General features: G+C 37.2%; 2 protein-coding genes across 4 annotated transcripts in view; one reads left to right on the forward strand and one right to left on the reverse strand.

The window, feature by feature from the left end:
- Nucleotides 1–7,137, reverse strand: part of fam222ba (family with sequence similarity 222 member Ba) — a 64,912-nt gene extending 57,775 nt beyond the window's left edge. Inside the window, exon 1 of the mRNA XM_067408316.1 lies at nucleotides 6,999–7,137. The gene's annotated coding sequence lies outside the window, so the exon portion shown is untranslated. The remainder of the gene's footprint in view (nucleotides 1–6,998) is intronic.
- eral1 (Era-like 12S mitochondrial rRNA chaperone 1) lies at nucleotides 6,564–15,079 on the forward strand. 3 transcript variants are annotated; one of them, XM_067408320.1, is made up of 12 exons: nucleotides 6,564–6,807; nucleotides 7,028–7,192; nucleotides 7,336–7,463; nucleotides 8,586–8,663; nucleotides 8,762–8,808; nucleotides 8,926–8,987; nucleotides 10,380–10,492; nucleotides 10,742–11,056; nucleotides 11,182–11,331; nucleotides 12,062–12,142; nucleotides 12,334–12,479; nucleotides 12,885–15,079. In XM_067408320.1, exons 1-11 carry the CDS (start codon nucleotides 6,699–6,701, stop codon nucleotides 12,454–12,456), a joined length of 1,371 nt encoding a protein of 456 aa, XP_067264421.1. In that variant the 5' UTR covers nucleotides 6,564–6,698; the 3' UTR covers nucleotides 12,457–12,479; nucleotides 12,885–15,079. The 3 variants fall into 3 exon arrangements, with proteins under 3 accessions (XP_067264421.1, XP_067264422.1, XP_067264420.1); XM_067408321.1 differs by having other exon boundaries at nucleotides 6,564–6,798; nucleotides 12,334–15,078; XM_067408319.1 differs by having other exon boundaries at nucleotides 12,334–15,077.
- The last annotated feature ends 618 nt before the right edge of the window (nucleotides 15,080–15,697 follow it).

A 15,697-nucleotide genomic window follows, 5' to 3' on the forward strand; every position in this document is an offset into this window, starting at 1 on the left:
CTTACCCCATTAAAATGCAGTAAATTCCACTCTTTCTTCATAAGTGTCCACTTTCATACACACCAATGTGAAGAATTAACCCTTCATATCCCAGCACCATACTGGCTAATAATAATTAATTCATGCTATTTCTTAGTGTTCTAATGATAGATAGATAGATAGATAGATAGATAGATAGATAGATAGATAGATAGATAGATAGATAGATAGATAGATAGATAGATAGATAGATAGATAGATAGATAGATAGATAGATAGATAGATAGAGTAGAAGTGTACATTTTGTATACTTAAGCTCCCTAAATTCCCAGTTCCTAAGGAGCACGCTTCAGTCCACTAAGCCATTTTTATGCCATTGAAGCATCTGAGGGATGTGTAGCTACATACTGTAATTTCCATGCTAACACGGTTAGAGAATACTGAAAAACTTTGTGAGATTTAGAGTGTGTGCATATCATGAATAATTTGAACAGTCTCTGAAACTGCTTCCAAAATAGTTTTGATCTCAGTGGATCTACTCAGAAGCATTGCAGCTATATTTATCATATTGATAATAGAAGGCCAAGAAATGTTCTGTATTCACCACTAACAATTGCCCTGTTACAGAAGATGGATGGCACTGGAGCCTCTGACTCCATCCCACACAAGCCCTGTCAAAATATTTCTCCCATCATTTCTGTTCCCGCATGCCCACAATGCCTCCACACATCAAACTTTCTGCTTGCCGTATATTTTTGTAAGTCCTATATGCTTTCAATTGTACTTGACATCCTCCATACACGCTGCACTATGGAAAGCAGCTCAATTACAACAGTGGAGCCCATCAGTCACTTGACATTTATAATGCTCTCCCCATCATATTTTTCACATCTCATTTTCCATCTGCACACTCCTGCTACATGTCCTGTATGCTGACACCTAAAACAGCTTAGTATCGGAGCAATGATATTATTCCTTGTCGGGAAGTCATCCCTCAGACTGAATTAAAACACTCAGTCTCAATCTTCAGTAATTCCTTCCTTGAAGCTGAACAGACTCATTGCTTCCCACTTTACTTCTTTTAAGGTTTCCACCAATGTCTTTAGAATTAGCTGTAATATTATTTCATGTTCATCCAAGTTTTTTTTAGGGATGCACAATATATGTATCATATCAGTCATCAGCCAATTTTTTTTTTTTTTTTAAGTGCTATTATGCTGTTTTAAATGTTTCTAATTTTGTTTTGGAGGTCTCCTACAATAGGTTTACATGCATCCAAGGTCAAAAAACACTTTAATTTTCTCATAATATACATTGCACATCACCTCTTTTCTCACAGTGTCTGAAACAGTTTGATAAAGGATTCGGACTCTCTGAAACCCCTCCTTTCCGAGAGCCTACTCTGCTCTGATTGGTCAGTTGGCCCTGTCTGTTGTGACTGCTTACAGCATGTGTCGGAAATTATTTGAATTTCGGCTCAAGAGAATTCCTCAGAGCTTGACACACAGTGGGTTTCAGAATTAGGTGTGGCAAAATGGCTTGATAGCGCCACCTACAAAATTTCAATTAAGCACCCTTCGCGCTACGTTTCACGTACAAGTATGAAATTCGGTAGACAGATGTAACAGCCCAATACCTACAAAATAGTCCCCCAAAATCTGAAAACCCAACAGGAAGTGAGATATATTGATCTTGAGTTTTCGCTGAAGGGCGTGTCCGTGGCAGCCTGACAAAGTCTGATGTTTCGCCATGAAAGAAGAATCTGTTGTAAGTCAGGAATACAATGTCCGATCTGCCCCAAACTTCACATGTGTGATAAAAATCCTGGCCTAAAGACATCTATATGCCAATATTCAGTTAGTCATAGCGCCACCTGCTGGCAACAGGAAGTGCATGCTTTGCATAGTAATTCACTCCCTGAAACACATTTAAAGGTGCCCTAGCACTTTTAAAAAAAAGATGTAATATAAGTCTAAGGTGTCCCCTGAATGTGTCTGTGAAGTTTCAGCTCAAAATACCCCATAGATTTTTTTTTTAATTCATTTTTTTAACTGCCTATTTTAAGGCATATTTAGAAACGAGCCGATTTCAGGTTGCTGCCCCTTTAAATCGCGCGGTCTCCGCCCCCTCCCGAGCTCTCGACTCTATCACAGCATAAACAAAGTTCAAACAGCTAATATAACCCTCAAAATAGATCTTTACAAAGTGTTCGTCATGCATACTGAATGCATGCGTCGGATTGTGTGAGTATTGTATTTATCTGGGTGTTTACATTTGATATTGAATGAGTTTGAGGCTATGCTCTGTGGCTAACTGGCTAACACTACACTGTTGGAGAGATTTATAAAGAATGAAGTTGTGTTTATTCATTATACAGACTGCAAGTGTTTAATAATAAAAATAACGACGACTCTTGTCTCCGTGAATACAGTAAGAAACGATACAGCTAACCAAACATTTAGAAAGACAGTTTACAAATATCACTAAAAGTATCATGTTATCATGGTTATCATGTTACCATTTTTCGCTGTTTTCCTTGCTTGCTTACCTAGTCTGATTATTCAGCAGTGCACATCCAGACGTTCTGCCCTTGTGTAATACTAACTGCCCTTGTGTTATACCTCAATCATGGGCTGGCATTATGCAAATATTGGGGGCGTATACCCCGACTGTTACGTAACAGTACAATATACAATATAATATAAATTCAATTTTTAATTCTAGGGCACCTTTAAATAAACTTCACACATTTGATAACAGTGTGAAGTCTGAAGACATCTACATGGCAATATTCAGTTTCTTTCAGTTTCAGTTTTTCTTTCAGTTTCTTTCTTTAATCAGCCCTTTCATCGCTGCTTGCAGTTTTAATCTGAGATTGTGTTTCACTATTTTTATTCATTTTGAGGAATACTGAATCTGTTTTTGTGCAAGCGAGATGAGTAAATGTTCACATTTAGTCTAGAACTACAATAACCATCATGTTTACACACAATGCCTCTGCACTTACTCTCGATTTCTCTCACCATGGTGACAGGAGATGTTTCAGTCAATAAATGGGAAAACAAAGTAACTTGCGTTACTTGAAAAAGTAACTCAGATATTATGTTGTAAATTTAAAATTAATGCGTTACTTTACGTGTTACTTGAAAAAAGTAATCTGATTACTCAGGTTACTTGTAATGCATTACCCCCAACACTGTTTGTTACATTGTTTGTAACATGAAGGAACTGAATTTCCCTTCTTCCCTACTTTTCTGGTTTCACTTGCTGAAAGTCATATATTTTGAACACTCTTCAAGCAGCCGCAACACCATCAGGCAACATTTGTAGTCCATTTCAGTTTTAAAACAGCATTTGATAGAATGAATAATGATATATTTATGCTTAAACTGGTATGTGACTCGTCTCAACCTGATGCACATCTTCTTAGAAACTCGCCATCATTTCCTAGGCATTGTGTGATTCACAGTAGGCAGAACTGTGTGGTGATCAAGGCTATTTACTCTCAACTTTGCCATTCAAAACTAAGAAAACTCTGGTTCAGAGTAGGCCATTCAACATGTTTGGAAATCATATCAGGGTCACAAGGCTTTCTCAAAAGAAAAGGCCATCATGTGCACAGGAATAATGAAATATAGAAATCTTGAGCTTGAAGCTTTTAATGTGCGGTTTCAGATTTTTTCCCCCTGGTATTATTAAGGTTATGATGGCTGATCCTAGACCAGTACGAAAGTCATTTTGCACCCACGGAGCCTCAGGCAGCTGAGGGGAAGTGCTCAGCAGTGTGCTTCATCACACAATAATACAACGTTAATGACACAGAATGGTGTCTTTCTTTGGCCCTGAAAGACGTCAAGGCAGGATGTTTAAAGAACGGTGGTCCTAATTATGCTTTTTATGCCCAACTCTGACGTGATTGACTGTTTCAAAGGAGATGCATTATTGATCCACTTCACAGACAAGTTGTATTGATTGCGAAATCCTGATAGAGTATGACTTTTCTCCCTCCTCTTACTTTCTCCGTCTTTCTCTCTCACGCTCCAATCATAGAGCAAACTTAGAATCAGGGCTGGAAAATATGACCTCTGGGTGCTTTTTAAAATGATCCTCCCAAAAGCGTTTTGATGAGGATGTGACAGAGGATGCCCAGCTGCGTGGCTTTGTGTGCTGTGCTGCAATCACGTGTAATGGCTGAGCAAGTCGGAGCTGCGTCTCTGCCTGAGTAGCAGTTACCCAGCACGGCTCAGCCAGCTCCTGTCATACTCCTGTCGTCGTATACTCAACATCTCTGCAGCTTTGTTATTCCCCCTTGCCTGCAGAAAGGTCGCAGTGCTGTGCTGTAACTGCAGGACATTTTTATCTTTGTGTGTGTGTGTGTGTCTCCACTGCAAAGACGAGGAGAGACCTACTGAAATATTTGACATGACAGCATTTATTCAGCACCCACAGCTCTTAAACAATAATGGCACAAGCAGCATAAACAACACTGGGACGAGGCTGTTATTTTATGCTGATCTGGGATTACTTCTAACCCTGTCCTTTGTAAATTAGAACCTATATGTGAACACAGACTGGCACAAGAACTGACAGAACTATTTTTGTTATAGTCAGCTTCTCTTATTTGTTTAATTTGGAAAAACCATTTAAAATGATCCAGGATGTTGAAAATCTTTCACGTCATTTAAAACCATCCAAGATTAAAATTTACAAATCTTACAATGACATTTTAATTATGACACTCAAATGAATTATTTTAATGTGACATTATGTTTAACATATTCAGCCCTTGTTCCTCAGAGGCTCTATGTGTTTTTTTTTCCTGGATAAAAACCATATAGGTGAAGGATGAATATTCAGATGGTCATAAGACTGCAGTGAAAATGAAGAAGACTTAGGGGTAAATTACCAGGATTCAGTTTCCAGGAAGAGAAAGACACATAAAATCCCACAGACACTGGCCAGAAAAGGTAATCTCACAAAGCTCATGCAGACAAGGAGATTTATGAGAGAAGAGAACAAAGAGGCCATATACATTATATAAACTATGTAGTGCATGTGTCCATAGTTACGGTATACATAACAGCAGGCTGTAATGAGTGATAAAGAAGTTATTACTCCACGTGGAAGCAGGTCTAGAGTGTTCGAATAGTGACTTAGTTGTGAAGTGGAAAAAAAATGTTGTGGTTGCCTGAGACCTCAAAATTACAGACGATGTGTGTGTTGTGAATGTAACGCTCCCCACATCTCAAAAAACCTACAGTGAAGTATGATGGGGGGACTGCATTTCTTCAGAAAGGACTGGAAATCTTGTTAAAATAGACAGTGAAATACTGCAATATGTTTCCATGTGCTAAAAGAAAAGTTTGAAAGAAAGTTCAACTATTCTATGCTATAACGTTCATGGTTGTGGCTCAAAAACAAAGGTGTTCCTAGTTAAATCACTGTTGGTTCCCAGTTATCTCATAGCGATTTGTAACTATTTTACCTTTTGGTGTTTGGTGGCTAATCCATAAGAATCAGTACGATTTCGTACACTATGCTTATGCCCCAGTGACGGTTTTGTTTAGGGATGGGGTTAGGGATGGACTTTCATTTCAAATCTTAAATGAAATCACCACCTCATAAAAGAGTTACATTTTCATGTGAGATTGGGATGTAGCTAGTATCTCGTACAGAAATAATAGTAGTAGGCACCAAAGTCCTGCAAAATGTGCCACTATGACATTCATTTGTAATTAATGATACCAAATTAGTGCTTTAAAATACAAATATCACAGAATAAATGCAAAATATCACAGGATTAGCAATTATCTATAGCCTACCATAAATTCTGCTCACAGGTAGGCTGGCTTTATAAGGCCCATATTCACAAATGATCCATTAAGGAGAAAATGTGCCATTTCTTCTGGAGTGCAGGGTAAAATAAAAGCAGACCAACCCTGTCTAAGCAGAGGTGCATGTGTTTGTATGTGATATATATTTGTGTCTGTTGTTCATTGATTTAACATGTTTTTTGTCTACTTCAGTCAAAATTCTCATTTTCCTTGCATCTCGTATGTGTTGGGTTTTGCAAGTTTTCACTGAGCTGACATGCTGACAGATTGTGAACCACCTGATATCATTTCTTATCCCCAGTGGAAGCATTTTCCGCTCTGCGCTACTCCTTGTGGACTAGCTTTTGATGGGAGATGGAAAAACACATCTGTTCTCTCTGATTTTACCTGAGAGCAGATAAAAACAAGATCAGCGGCTCTAATTAGGGATCATATTCTCAGCTCTCTGGTCCTAATAGGCTCCTTTTATCACAAACCTGACAACAGAAACTTCCTGTCTGTTTCATACTAGAACAGTGACTCCCAAGCTGTCTGTCAAAGTAAATATTCAAAGGCTCGCTATAGTACTAGCTGAAATGATAACAACGGTTTTTGCTTTTTTATTAACAGAAGCTGTGGCGGTCTATATATTAAAACATGAATAATTAATTAATTAATTGAGACTACACTTGCAGTCGCGCGTTGGTCTCGGCGCCTGAACAGCAGATGGCAGTAGTGTGTAATATAAATACATTTATCAGTCCAGTTCACGCGATGGAAGCAACATGTCTGCGCCCTGAACACATGCGTAAATAAAAATGGAGAGCAGAATAACCTTGCGCAAGGGTTAATTTAAACAAAACGTTTTGAAATTATCCACTTGTGCAGTGAAAACGGATTTCAGCAATGACCTTACGGCTTTGCGAGACGTTTTTACGCAGATATCTGCAATTTTCAACGATCCGCAAATTGACAGCAGCTCCAGAACAAACGCCACTGTATCTGCGTATGTCAGGTGATTTATAGATTATACACAGCGTGTTTACTGTACTTGTATCTAGTATCTTCGAGCTGATGTTTGAAAAATATACTAGATGTCAAACTGGTTGTTATTAGTTTATTCGACACCAGAAATAAAGCCAAACTCACAGGAAAACAACAACAACGTCAGCCATGTAACGTTAATGTTAATAGCTTTCATTTTACCTGTCGCTTGTCCTTATTTCACTTCACAGGTTGCTCAGTTTTTCGTCCACAGACAGTAAGGAAATGTCTCTTTCACTGTTCTCCGGCCAGTTTGGTGTCTTCAGATGCTTTTTTGGACAGATTGCAGAAGAGGAGCGCGGTTGTGTCCGATGAGGGTCTCTTTCATCACCCTGTCTCTGTTCCATCAGACAGCGGTAGGAATATCTCCAGTCCCTCGAAGCTTTAAGACTGCTATTTTAGAGATAACGTTGGAAAACAAAGTTCTTTGAATCTTATCCTAATGGATATTTATGACGTTATAGCCTAGTCGTTAAACTAAGTTTGTGTCTTCTCTCAGGTCATCAGTTTTCCTTATTGCTAAAAGAACCTGATCAACCTGAAAACGCCAAATCTCTTAAAGTGGCAATAGTGGGCTCACCTAATGCAGGAAAATCCACACTGACCAATCAGCTGCTGGGTCGAAAGGTGATATTATACTATTATATGGAATTGGAATATGGATTAATACGTGTAAATATGATTTTTTCCCCCCACATATTTCTGTTATGTACTACATGTTGTTCCAAATGGATGATTCAATAAGGGCAAAATTATATTTATTTTATTTCTTCACTTTAAGAGCTTATATTTTGAGCCTTAAAGGGTTAGTTCATCCAAAAATGAAAATTATGTCATTAATGACTCACCCTCATGTCGTTCCAAACCCGTAAGACCTCCGTTCATCTTCGGAACACAGTTTAAGATATTTTAGATTTAGTCCGAGAGCTTTCTGTCCCTCCATTGAAAATGTGTACGGTATACTGTCCATGTCCAGAAAGGTAATAAAAACATCATCAAAGTAGTCCATGTGACATCAGTGGGTCAGTTAGAATTTGCTGAAGCATCGAAAATACATTTTGGTCCAAAAATAACAAAAACTACGACTTTATTCAGCATTGTCTTCTCTTCCGGGTCTGTTGTCAATCCGCGTTCACGACTCCGCAGTGACGCTGCTTGTGACAGCAGTTGCTGCTGTGTAGGAGCTTCTTCCATAGCTCTTAGTTCTTCGTCTGTGTATTTGGGTTCAAATAAATATGACTGAGCAAAAAAATGCAAGTCTTCCTCTGTGTCAAAATCCTTAGACATGTTTGCGAAGGTTGTTTTGTTTACAGCGTGCGTCTCCCTCAGACTGTAAACGAAGCTCGGGCGCACCGGATAACACGTCAGCAGCGTCGCTGCGGAGTCATGAACTCGGATTGACAACAGACCCTGAAGAGAATACAATGTTGAATAAAGTCATAGTTTTTGTTATTTTTGGACCAAAATGTATTTTCGATGCTTCAAAAACTTCTAACTGACCCACTGATGTCACATGGACTACTTTGATGATGTTTTATTACCTTTCTGGACATGGACAGTATACCGTACATACATTTTCAATGGAGGGACAGAAAGCTCTCGGACTAAATCTAAAATATCTTAAACTGTGTTCCGAAGATGAACGGAGGTCTTACGGGTTTGGAACGACATGAGGGTGAGTCATTAATGACACAATTTTCATTTTTGGGTGAACTAACCCTTTAACTGTAAGTACACAATTTCTTACAGTTGTTTGCGGTTTCTGAGAAGGTGCACACAACAAGAGCACGTGCTGTTGGTGTCCTGACAGAGGATGACACACAAATCGTAAGTACCTCTTCTAGCCCAGGCTAAATATCTAACTAAAAGTCTAGTCTGTTTAGGGACTATCCTATGTTTGATCATCCTATCCTTCTTTTTATCAGATTTTGTTGGATACCCCTGGTCTCACCACACCAATAAAGGCTAAAAGGTGAGTATGTAATAGAGTAGGTTCTAGGTGAAGTGTATAATTGTTGGCATGTCACAAAATGCTCTCTCCCGTCCCAGTTTAATATGCAGACATCTACTTGTTATAAATGTTTAACAGGCACCAGCTGGAGAAATCGCTTCTAGTGGATCCTTTGGAGTCACTACAAGAAGCTGATCTAGGTAGCAAAACCTTTAGTCTGTTAAAAAAAAAAAAAGAGAATACAAAGCCATTATCCATCTTTGTGTGATGGTAGCGTCATGTTGTTATGACAGTGATTCTCAATCAATGGTATGGGGCCCACTAGGTGGCATCAGTAAACCCCTGGGGGGCCCAATAAATCTTAAAATTTTGTCATTTTAATGGGTTAGTTCACCCAAAAATGAAAACAATCCCAAAATGTACTCATCCCCAAGCCATACTAGGTGTATGACTTTCTTCTTTCAGTCAAACACAATCGGAGTTAAAAAAAAAAAAAGAGCTCTTCCTAGCTTAATACCGGAAGTGAATCCATCCATCATAAAAGTAATCCATACGGCTCCAGGGGCTTAAAGGATTAGGTCACCTTGAATTGAAAATTACTCCAAACTTTACTCACTCTCAAACCATCCTATGTGTTTGACTTTATTCTTTCTGATGAACACAATCGGAGATATATTAATAAATATCCTGATGCATCTGAGCTTTATAATGGCAGTGAATGGAACCAAGGCGTATGAAACTCAAGAAGGTGCATCCATCCGTCATAAATGTACTTCACACGGCTCCGGGACGTTAATAAAGGCCTTCTGAAGTGAAGCAATGCATTTTATGTAAGAAAAAAAAACATATTTAACAAGTTATAAAGTAAAATATTCATTTTAAAGTGAACTAATTTCTTAATAATATTTATAACTTTATACACTATAATCACTAGCTTCCCGTAATGTCCGCGTTCAGTCGAGTTCTCATGTAAGATGTAGGAGTAGCATATTAGCTTAGGTGAGTGTAGACGACATTTCTCTTAAAAAATTTTCATTTTAGACTTCTAATTCGACACCGGTGTATTGTTTTGCTCTATCCTCCGCACTTCCGCATTTGTCAATACATCATGCGTCAGGTCAAAGTTCATTCTTCTGCTGGAATCGACTCGTGTACAAAAGCCAGTGATTCTTGTTTATAAAATTATAAATATGGATATTTTTCTTACAAAAAGGCATCGCTTTGCTTCAGAAGGTCTTTATTAATCTCCTGGAGCAGGATTGATTACTTTTATGATGGATGGATGTGGCTTTTGTGGATTTTGGGCTTCAAAATCACAGTTACTATTTATTCCCATTATATTGTTTGGAAGAGTCAGATTATTTTTTAATATAACTCACATTGTGACTGACTGAATTTTCATTTTTGGGTGAACTAGCCCTTTGACATATTAGTTAAAATAAAAAAAAAGGGTAAATTTCAGCTTGGATAGGAGGGCCTTTAAATATAGTCTTGGACAAAGGGGGTCCTTGGAGGAAAAATGTTTGAAAACCAGTGGATTATGACTCATGTACTGCATCTTTTTGTTCTCCATTTTTCCTATATATTTGCAGTGGTGGTGTTAGTTGACGTGTCTGATAAATGGACCCGCAGTAAGCTGGACTATGAGGTGCTGAAGTGTCTGGCCCTGAATTCTGAAGTCCCTGCCATCCTTGTCCTCAATAAGGTACTAGCTGTGTCATTTAGTATTGATCTCTTCCAGTCTTGACCATAGGATTAGTTTTTGGAGGAAACTACCTTCTCTTTTCTCTGAATGTCCCATCTCTCATCTGACAGAGAGAGGGGGGTTGTATTGCTGCAATTGCTATCACAAAAATGAATGTCACCATCAAACTCAATAAAAGATTTACAGCTGTTAGACTTAAAGGGGATTTAAAAGAGATCGTAAAGCAAAGCATCGATTCTTAATGCACAGGTGGACCTTCTGAAGAACAAAACACTGCTGCTAGACATCACGGCAGAGCTGACAGAGGGGGTGGTGAATGGAAAGAAGATTAAGATCCGTGGCGCAGTGAAACAATGTCAGAAATTAGCAGCTGCATCCCAAGGCAGACATGCTGAAAAAACACTTTCTGAGAGCAAGGAAGACAGGGTGTCTCAGGAGGGTCAGAACAAAGACAGACTGAGCCAAGAGGCACTGAAGGCCCTGAGGAGCCGCAGGGGCTGGCCAAATTTTAAGGATGTATTCATGTTAAATTCTCTTGACAGAGAAGATGTGGAAACATTAAAGGTTAGAGAACACATTTGAGACTTCAAGAAAATGACATTTGCTTTAAAACTAAAAACTGATGTTGTAATCTCAAGCATTGTGATTATCAGTCTAAATTTGCCTGTGTTTGAACATATGTGCAACAGAGGTACCTGTTTGAAGGTGCAAAGCCTCGCCAGTGGCAGTACCACAGTGAAGTACTGACCGATCAGGGTCCGGAGGAGGTGTGCATCAACACGATCAGAGAGAAACTACTACAGTACCTCCCTAAGGAGGTGCCATACACTATGACGCAGGTGATTTGTGGTATATACACTGCCTTTCAAAAGTTTGGTGTCGTTTGGAGTTCATGCCTCTTGTGCTCACCATGGCTGCATTTATTTAATCAAAAATACAGTAAAAACAGTAATATTGTGAAATGTGTAAGTTGAAATACACTACCATTTAGAGTCAGTAATTTTTTTCAGTTATTTTTCATTAAATAGTAAAGACTTTTACGTTGTTACAAAATATTTATATTTCAAATAAATGGAATTCTTTTGAATTTTGTATTAATCTTAGAATTATGAAAAAATGTTAAGCAGCATTACAAACGGCAATACATTGATGAGAATAAAAAATGTAATATGAAATGAGCACCAAATCATTATATTAGTATGATTTCTGAAGGATCATGTGACACTGAAGACTGGAGTAATGATGCTGAAAATTCAGCTTTGCCATCACAGTAATAAATTACATTTTAAAATTCTTGTTCTGGTACATTTTTTCATCATTAATTTGTTGTTTTCCTATTAGAAAACACTCTTCTGAGAGCACAAATACTCAGGAGAAAATTCCAAATCATTGAAACTGGATCTGGATTATTTCCAATATGATTCTCATTATTTATAAATTGGGAATTTCTTCACAAAACTTGTCATATATTTGTTTGTCAATACTCAAAATATGAATTGAACTTTTTGTATTATTCATGTTTGCAGGAATATTATTAGTTTTTTTCCCCTTATTTTGGTCTTTTTACAGCAAATTGAAATGTGGAAGGAGTCTGAGGATGGGGTACTTGACATATCCATCAAACTATACGTGAAGAAAGACACTCATATGGTGAGCTCTCTGATTCCTCCTATGTTTTCTAAAAACAAAAAATGTCCCATGCTGCTGTTTTACCATCATGGGACCTTATGGTAGACATTTTGTGGAATTGTTTTTAAAACAAAGCGGTTTCTCACTTGCTAAATAAACGGTAACATTATTGTACTGCACTATAAAGTGAAACCTTTTAATCTTTCTTGCAGAAAATGGTTATTGGTCCTGGTGGTCAGATGATATCCAGAATAACCCAGGAAGCTGAAAATGACCTAATGAAGATTTTCTTGTGTAATGTGCGTTTAAAAATCTCTGCAAAGCTGCGGAAGTGAGGTTCACGGTTCAGATGACGAAGGTCAGGGCCTGATGCACACAGAGGGATACAAAAGCATGAAAAGAGTTATTTAAGAGAGAAGAAATGGACTTGACCGCTGTATTTTGGGTTATAATATGAAGTTGATCTCAACAGACCCTCCTCATTTCTGTAAACTGAAATTCAAGTTGATCAGAGCCACATGGTTTTCTGTATCATTTCAGTTACAAGGCTATGGTTGATTTCAAAAGCAATATAGTAGTATCACAGCTGCCTGTGCCAGTTGCATATCTTGCTGCTTTTGAAAATTGAAAAATGCCTATATATTCATAAATGGTATAACTACAGAATCACATAGTTCTGCTTTGAGGATTCTGATTTTGTTCTTTTACTGGAAGCAAGGGCTGACCTTGTTTTTTTTATTTTTTTATTATTCATTGTCTTCAGTGTGATCAGGCTGTTATCTGTGGTGGAGACTTGCTGTTTAACTGAAGGTCTTGCGTAATACCATTACACTGACCTGAAATCGCTCAACTGTAGGACTGTCAGAGGTGGCTGGACCATTGGGGTGGTTTTCAGGGTGGAGCTGGGGCTGCTCAGCTGAGTGGAACCTTTCAAAATTGTTTGTAGCTATGTATGTAATATTAACTTTTTCATCTGTTGAGTAAATTCATGCGTCAATTTTAGTCAGTGGTAAATGTTTTGAGTAATAAAGAATAGGCAGACAAAATTCAATGCACATATACTCTTAAGATTTGATGAACTACACATAAGGAATTGACAGAATAAACTCACTCATTCACTGAACACATTTAATTGAGTACATCTCATTTGATTTATTATGATGATACACTGCCATTCAAAGATTTTATCATTTTTTTTTATGTTTTTGAAAGAAGTCTTTTATGCTCATCAAGACATTTCTTTCATCAAAATACAGTAAAACATTTATTGTGAAATCTTGTTACAATTTAAAATATCTGTTTTCTATTTCAATATAATTTTAAATGTAATTTCTTGTGATGGCAAAGCTGAATTTTCAGCATCAGTCTTCAGTGTCGCATAATCCTTCAGAAATCATTCTAATATGCTGATTTGACACTAAAGAAACATTTCTTATTATAATTAATGTTGAAAACAGTTGTGCTGTTTAATATTTTTGTGGAAACGATACATTTTTGTAGGATTCTTTGATGAAAGTAAAAAAAAAACAGCATTTATTTGAAATGGAAATCTTTTGTAACATTATAAATGTCTTTACTGTCACTTTTGATCAATTTACTGCATCATCGCTGAATAGAATTATAAAAAAACCTACTGATCCCAAACAGTATTTTTTTTATTTATTTACTTTTCAGCAATGCAATAGAAGAACCATTTTGGGTTTCACAAAGAACTTTTCAGTGAATAGTTCTTAAAATAACCATTTTTACCTTAGTCTGAGAAGATTTTTTTTAATCTAGAGAAACTTTTCCAGTATAAAGTGCAATGAAAAGTTTCCATGGGTGTTCTTCATGGAACCATAGATGCCAATAAAGAAACTTTTATTTTTATAAAGTGTGAGCATTTTACCAACCACATATGCCACCTTTACAGACTATCTGTGTAAAAGTGATAGCCAAAAGTAGATTATGAAGGTTTTTTTTTAAACACAATTGACATTAATAAAACAAAACAAGCAGAACATTTAATTCATTGTTCAGTGATATTTATTGAAATTACACATGACAGTCTCATGTAACACATTATAGGCTATAAAGTATAGATTAAAAATCAGAATTGCATTGTTAGTTGATTTAATCCATTTAACGTTTGTTGTTCTGGTCTTTTTATCCATCTGTTCACTTGTATGATTTTGACTGCATCATCCATTGCTTTGAAATTCTCGTCCTCACTTGACATGTGCTTTGTCCTCTCATATCCAGATGGTTTTTGAGAGAAGGCAATAGAACCCTTACCATTACTAAACTCAGTAATGGTAACGGTTTTATCGCCACTCTCTGTCAAAGTGTTTGCTGGTCCAGGAAACTCTCGGAAGCTCATTGACCCCCCTCGGTAGTACATCATCTATACTGTAGTGTCTCAATAATGAACTTACAGTATACGATGATATCCTGTCTAGAGGGCATGACTGATGAAACACTGAAATCCACTGAAACATTCACAATTCACATCTACTATTTCTGACATTTTCTATGATCTATTGTTTGGTTTATCTGTTTTGTCAGCATATTTTTAGAGAAGTAAAATTACATATCCCAAAACAATTTACAAAAACTGTATATATATATATACATATGTTTTCCATATGTTTCTTTATCTACATTATCAACTTCAGATGTTCAAAATTGTTAGATTTATTTGTTTCCAAAAGATTCTCCTGCAGAAATTCTTTCCAAATCTTGAAAGATGGTCACACCTGTGGAAGATCCACCACATGGATCTATTCATCTGAAAGGAAGAGCAGCTGCCATCCTGTAGTTCATAGTCACCGGTCGACACACTCACCTTTAGGTCCGCGTCCTCAGTACTCCAGCAGGAAGTGTTGAAAAACGGTTTAATTGCCTTCATCTGTCACCTTTAGCCGTCTTTTCACAAGTCTGTTGTCTCCATGCTGTTAAGCGATCATAAACGCTGCCCCCTGAGTTTTAATGCTTACTGCTCATTTGCATATGATGACACAAAGTCTGTTCCATCCTTATCATGTCTCTGCCCTTCACTCTGCTGGCCAATCAGATTCATTCCCTATATCAGACCCTGAACAGTTACTTAGTACAAGGACTCGCTCTCACGCAAAGTGTGTGAACCCACACCCAAACTCCCCCACCCCTGGAATAAATTTGAAATGGCTCCAGAAAGTCATTGAAATATATTCAATATCCAAAAAAACATTTTATGAATATTATATTGGTTTCTTAAGCTGTAATACACAAGTGTATATTACAACAAAAAAATTAAGTTGCAATAAAACTACAAATTAAAACCCCTATAATATCTTATATTTATATTATATTTGTGCAAAAATAGTTACCACTTGAGATGTAAATATTTAAAAAGTCAATATTGAGACTGTATAAGGGGTTTACCAAAACATTTTACTAATCGACAATGTTTTATTCAATTTATCTCTAAGATTAAATCATTAAGATGGATTTCATGATGTTACAATAGTGCAATAGATGCCATATTCAGGGATTACAGTGGCCAATTGTTGACTGACTACCAAAAAAAAAAATCACCTCTGGGTGTCTGTCCTCATA

This window comes from Chanodichthys erythropterus, chromosome 13, assembly GCF_024489055.1.
Source record: "Chanodichthys erythropterus isolate Z2021 chromosome 13, ASM2448905v1, whole genome shotgun sequence".
NCBI lineage: Eukaryota > Metazoa > Chordata > Actinopteri > Cypriniformes > Xenocyprididae > Chanodichthys > Chanodichthys erythropterus.

Bases quoted from the DNA above. Each gene is read 5' to 3' on its own strand.
- eral1 (XM_067408320.1), top strand. From the start codon at position 6,699: ATGACCTTACGGCTTTGCGAGACGTTTTTACGCAGATATCTGCAATTT. The intron at 10,493-10,741 runs GTACTAGCTGTG...CTTAATGCACAG, and splicing joins CCATCCTTGTCCTCAATAAG to GTGGACCTTCTGAAGAACAA. The intron at 11,057-11,181 runs GTTAGAGAACAC...TATGTGCAACAG, and splicing joins AAGATGTGGAAACATTAAAG to AGGTACCTGTTTGAAGGTGC.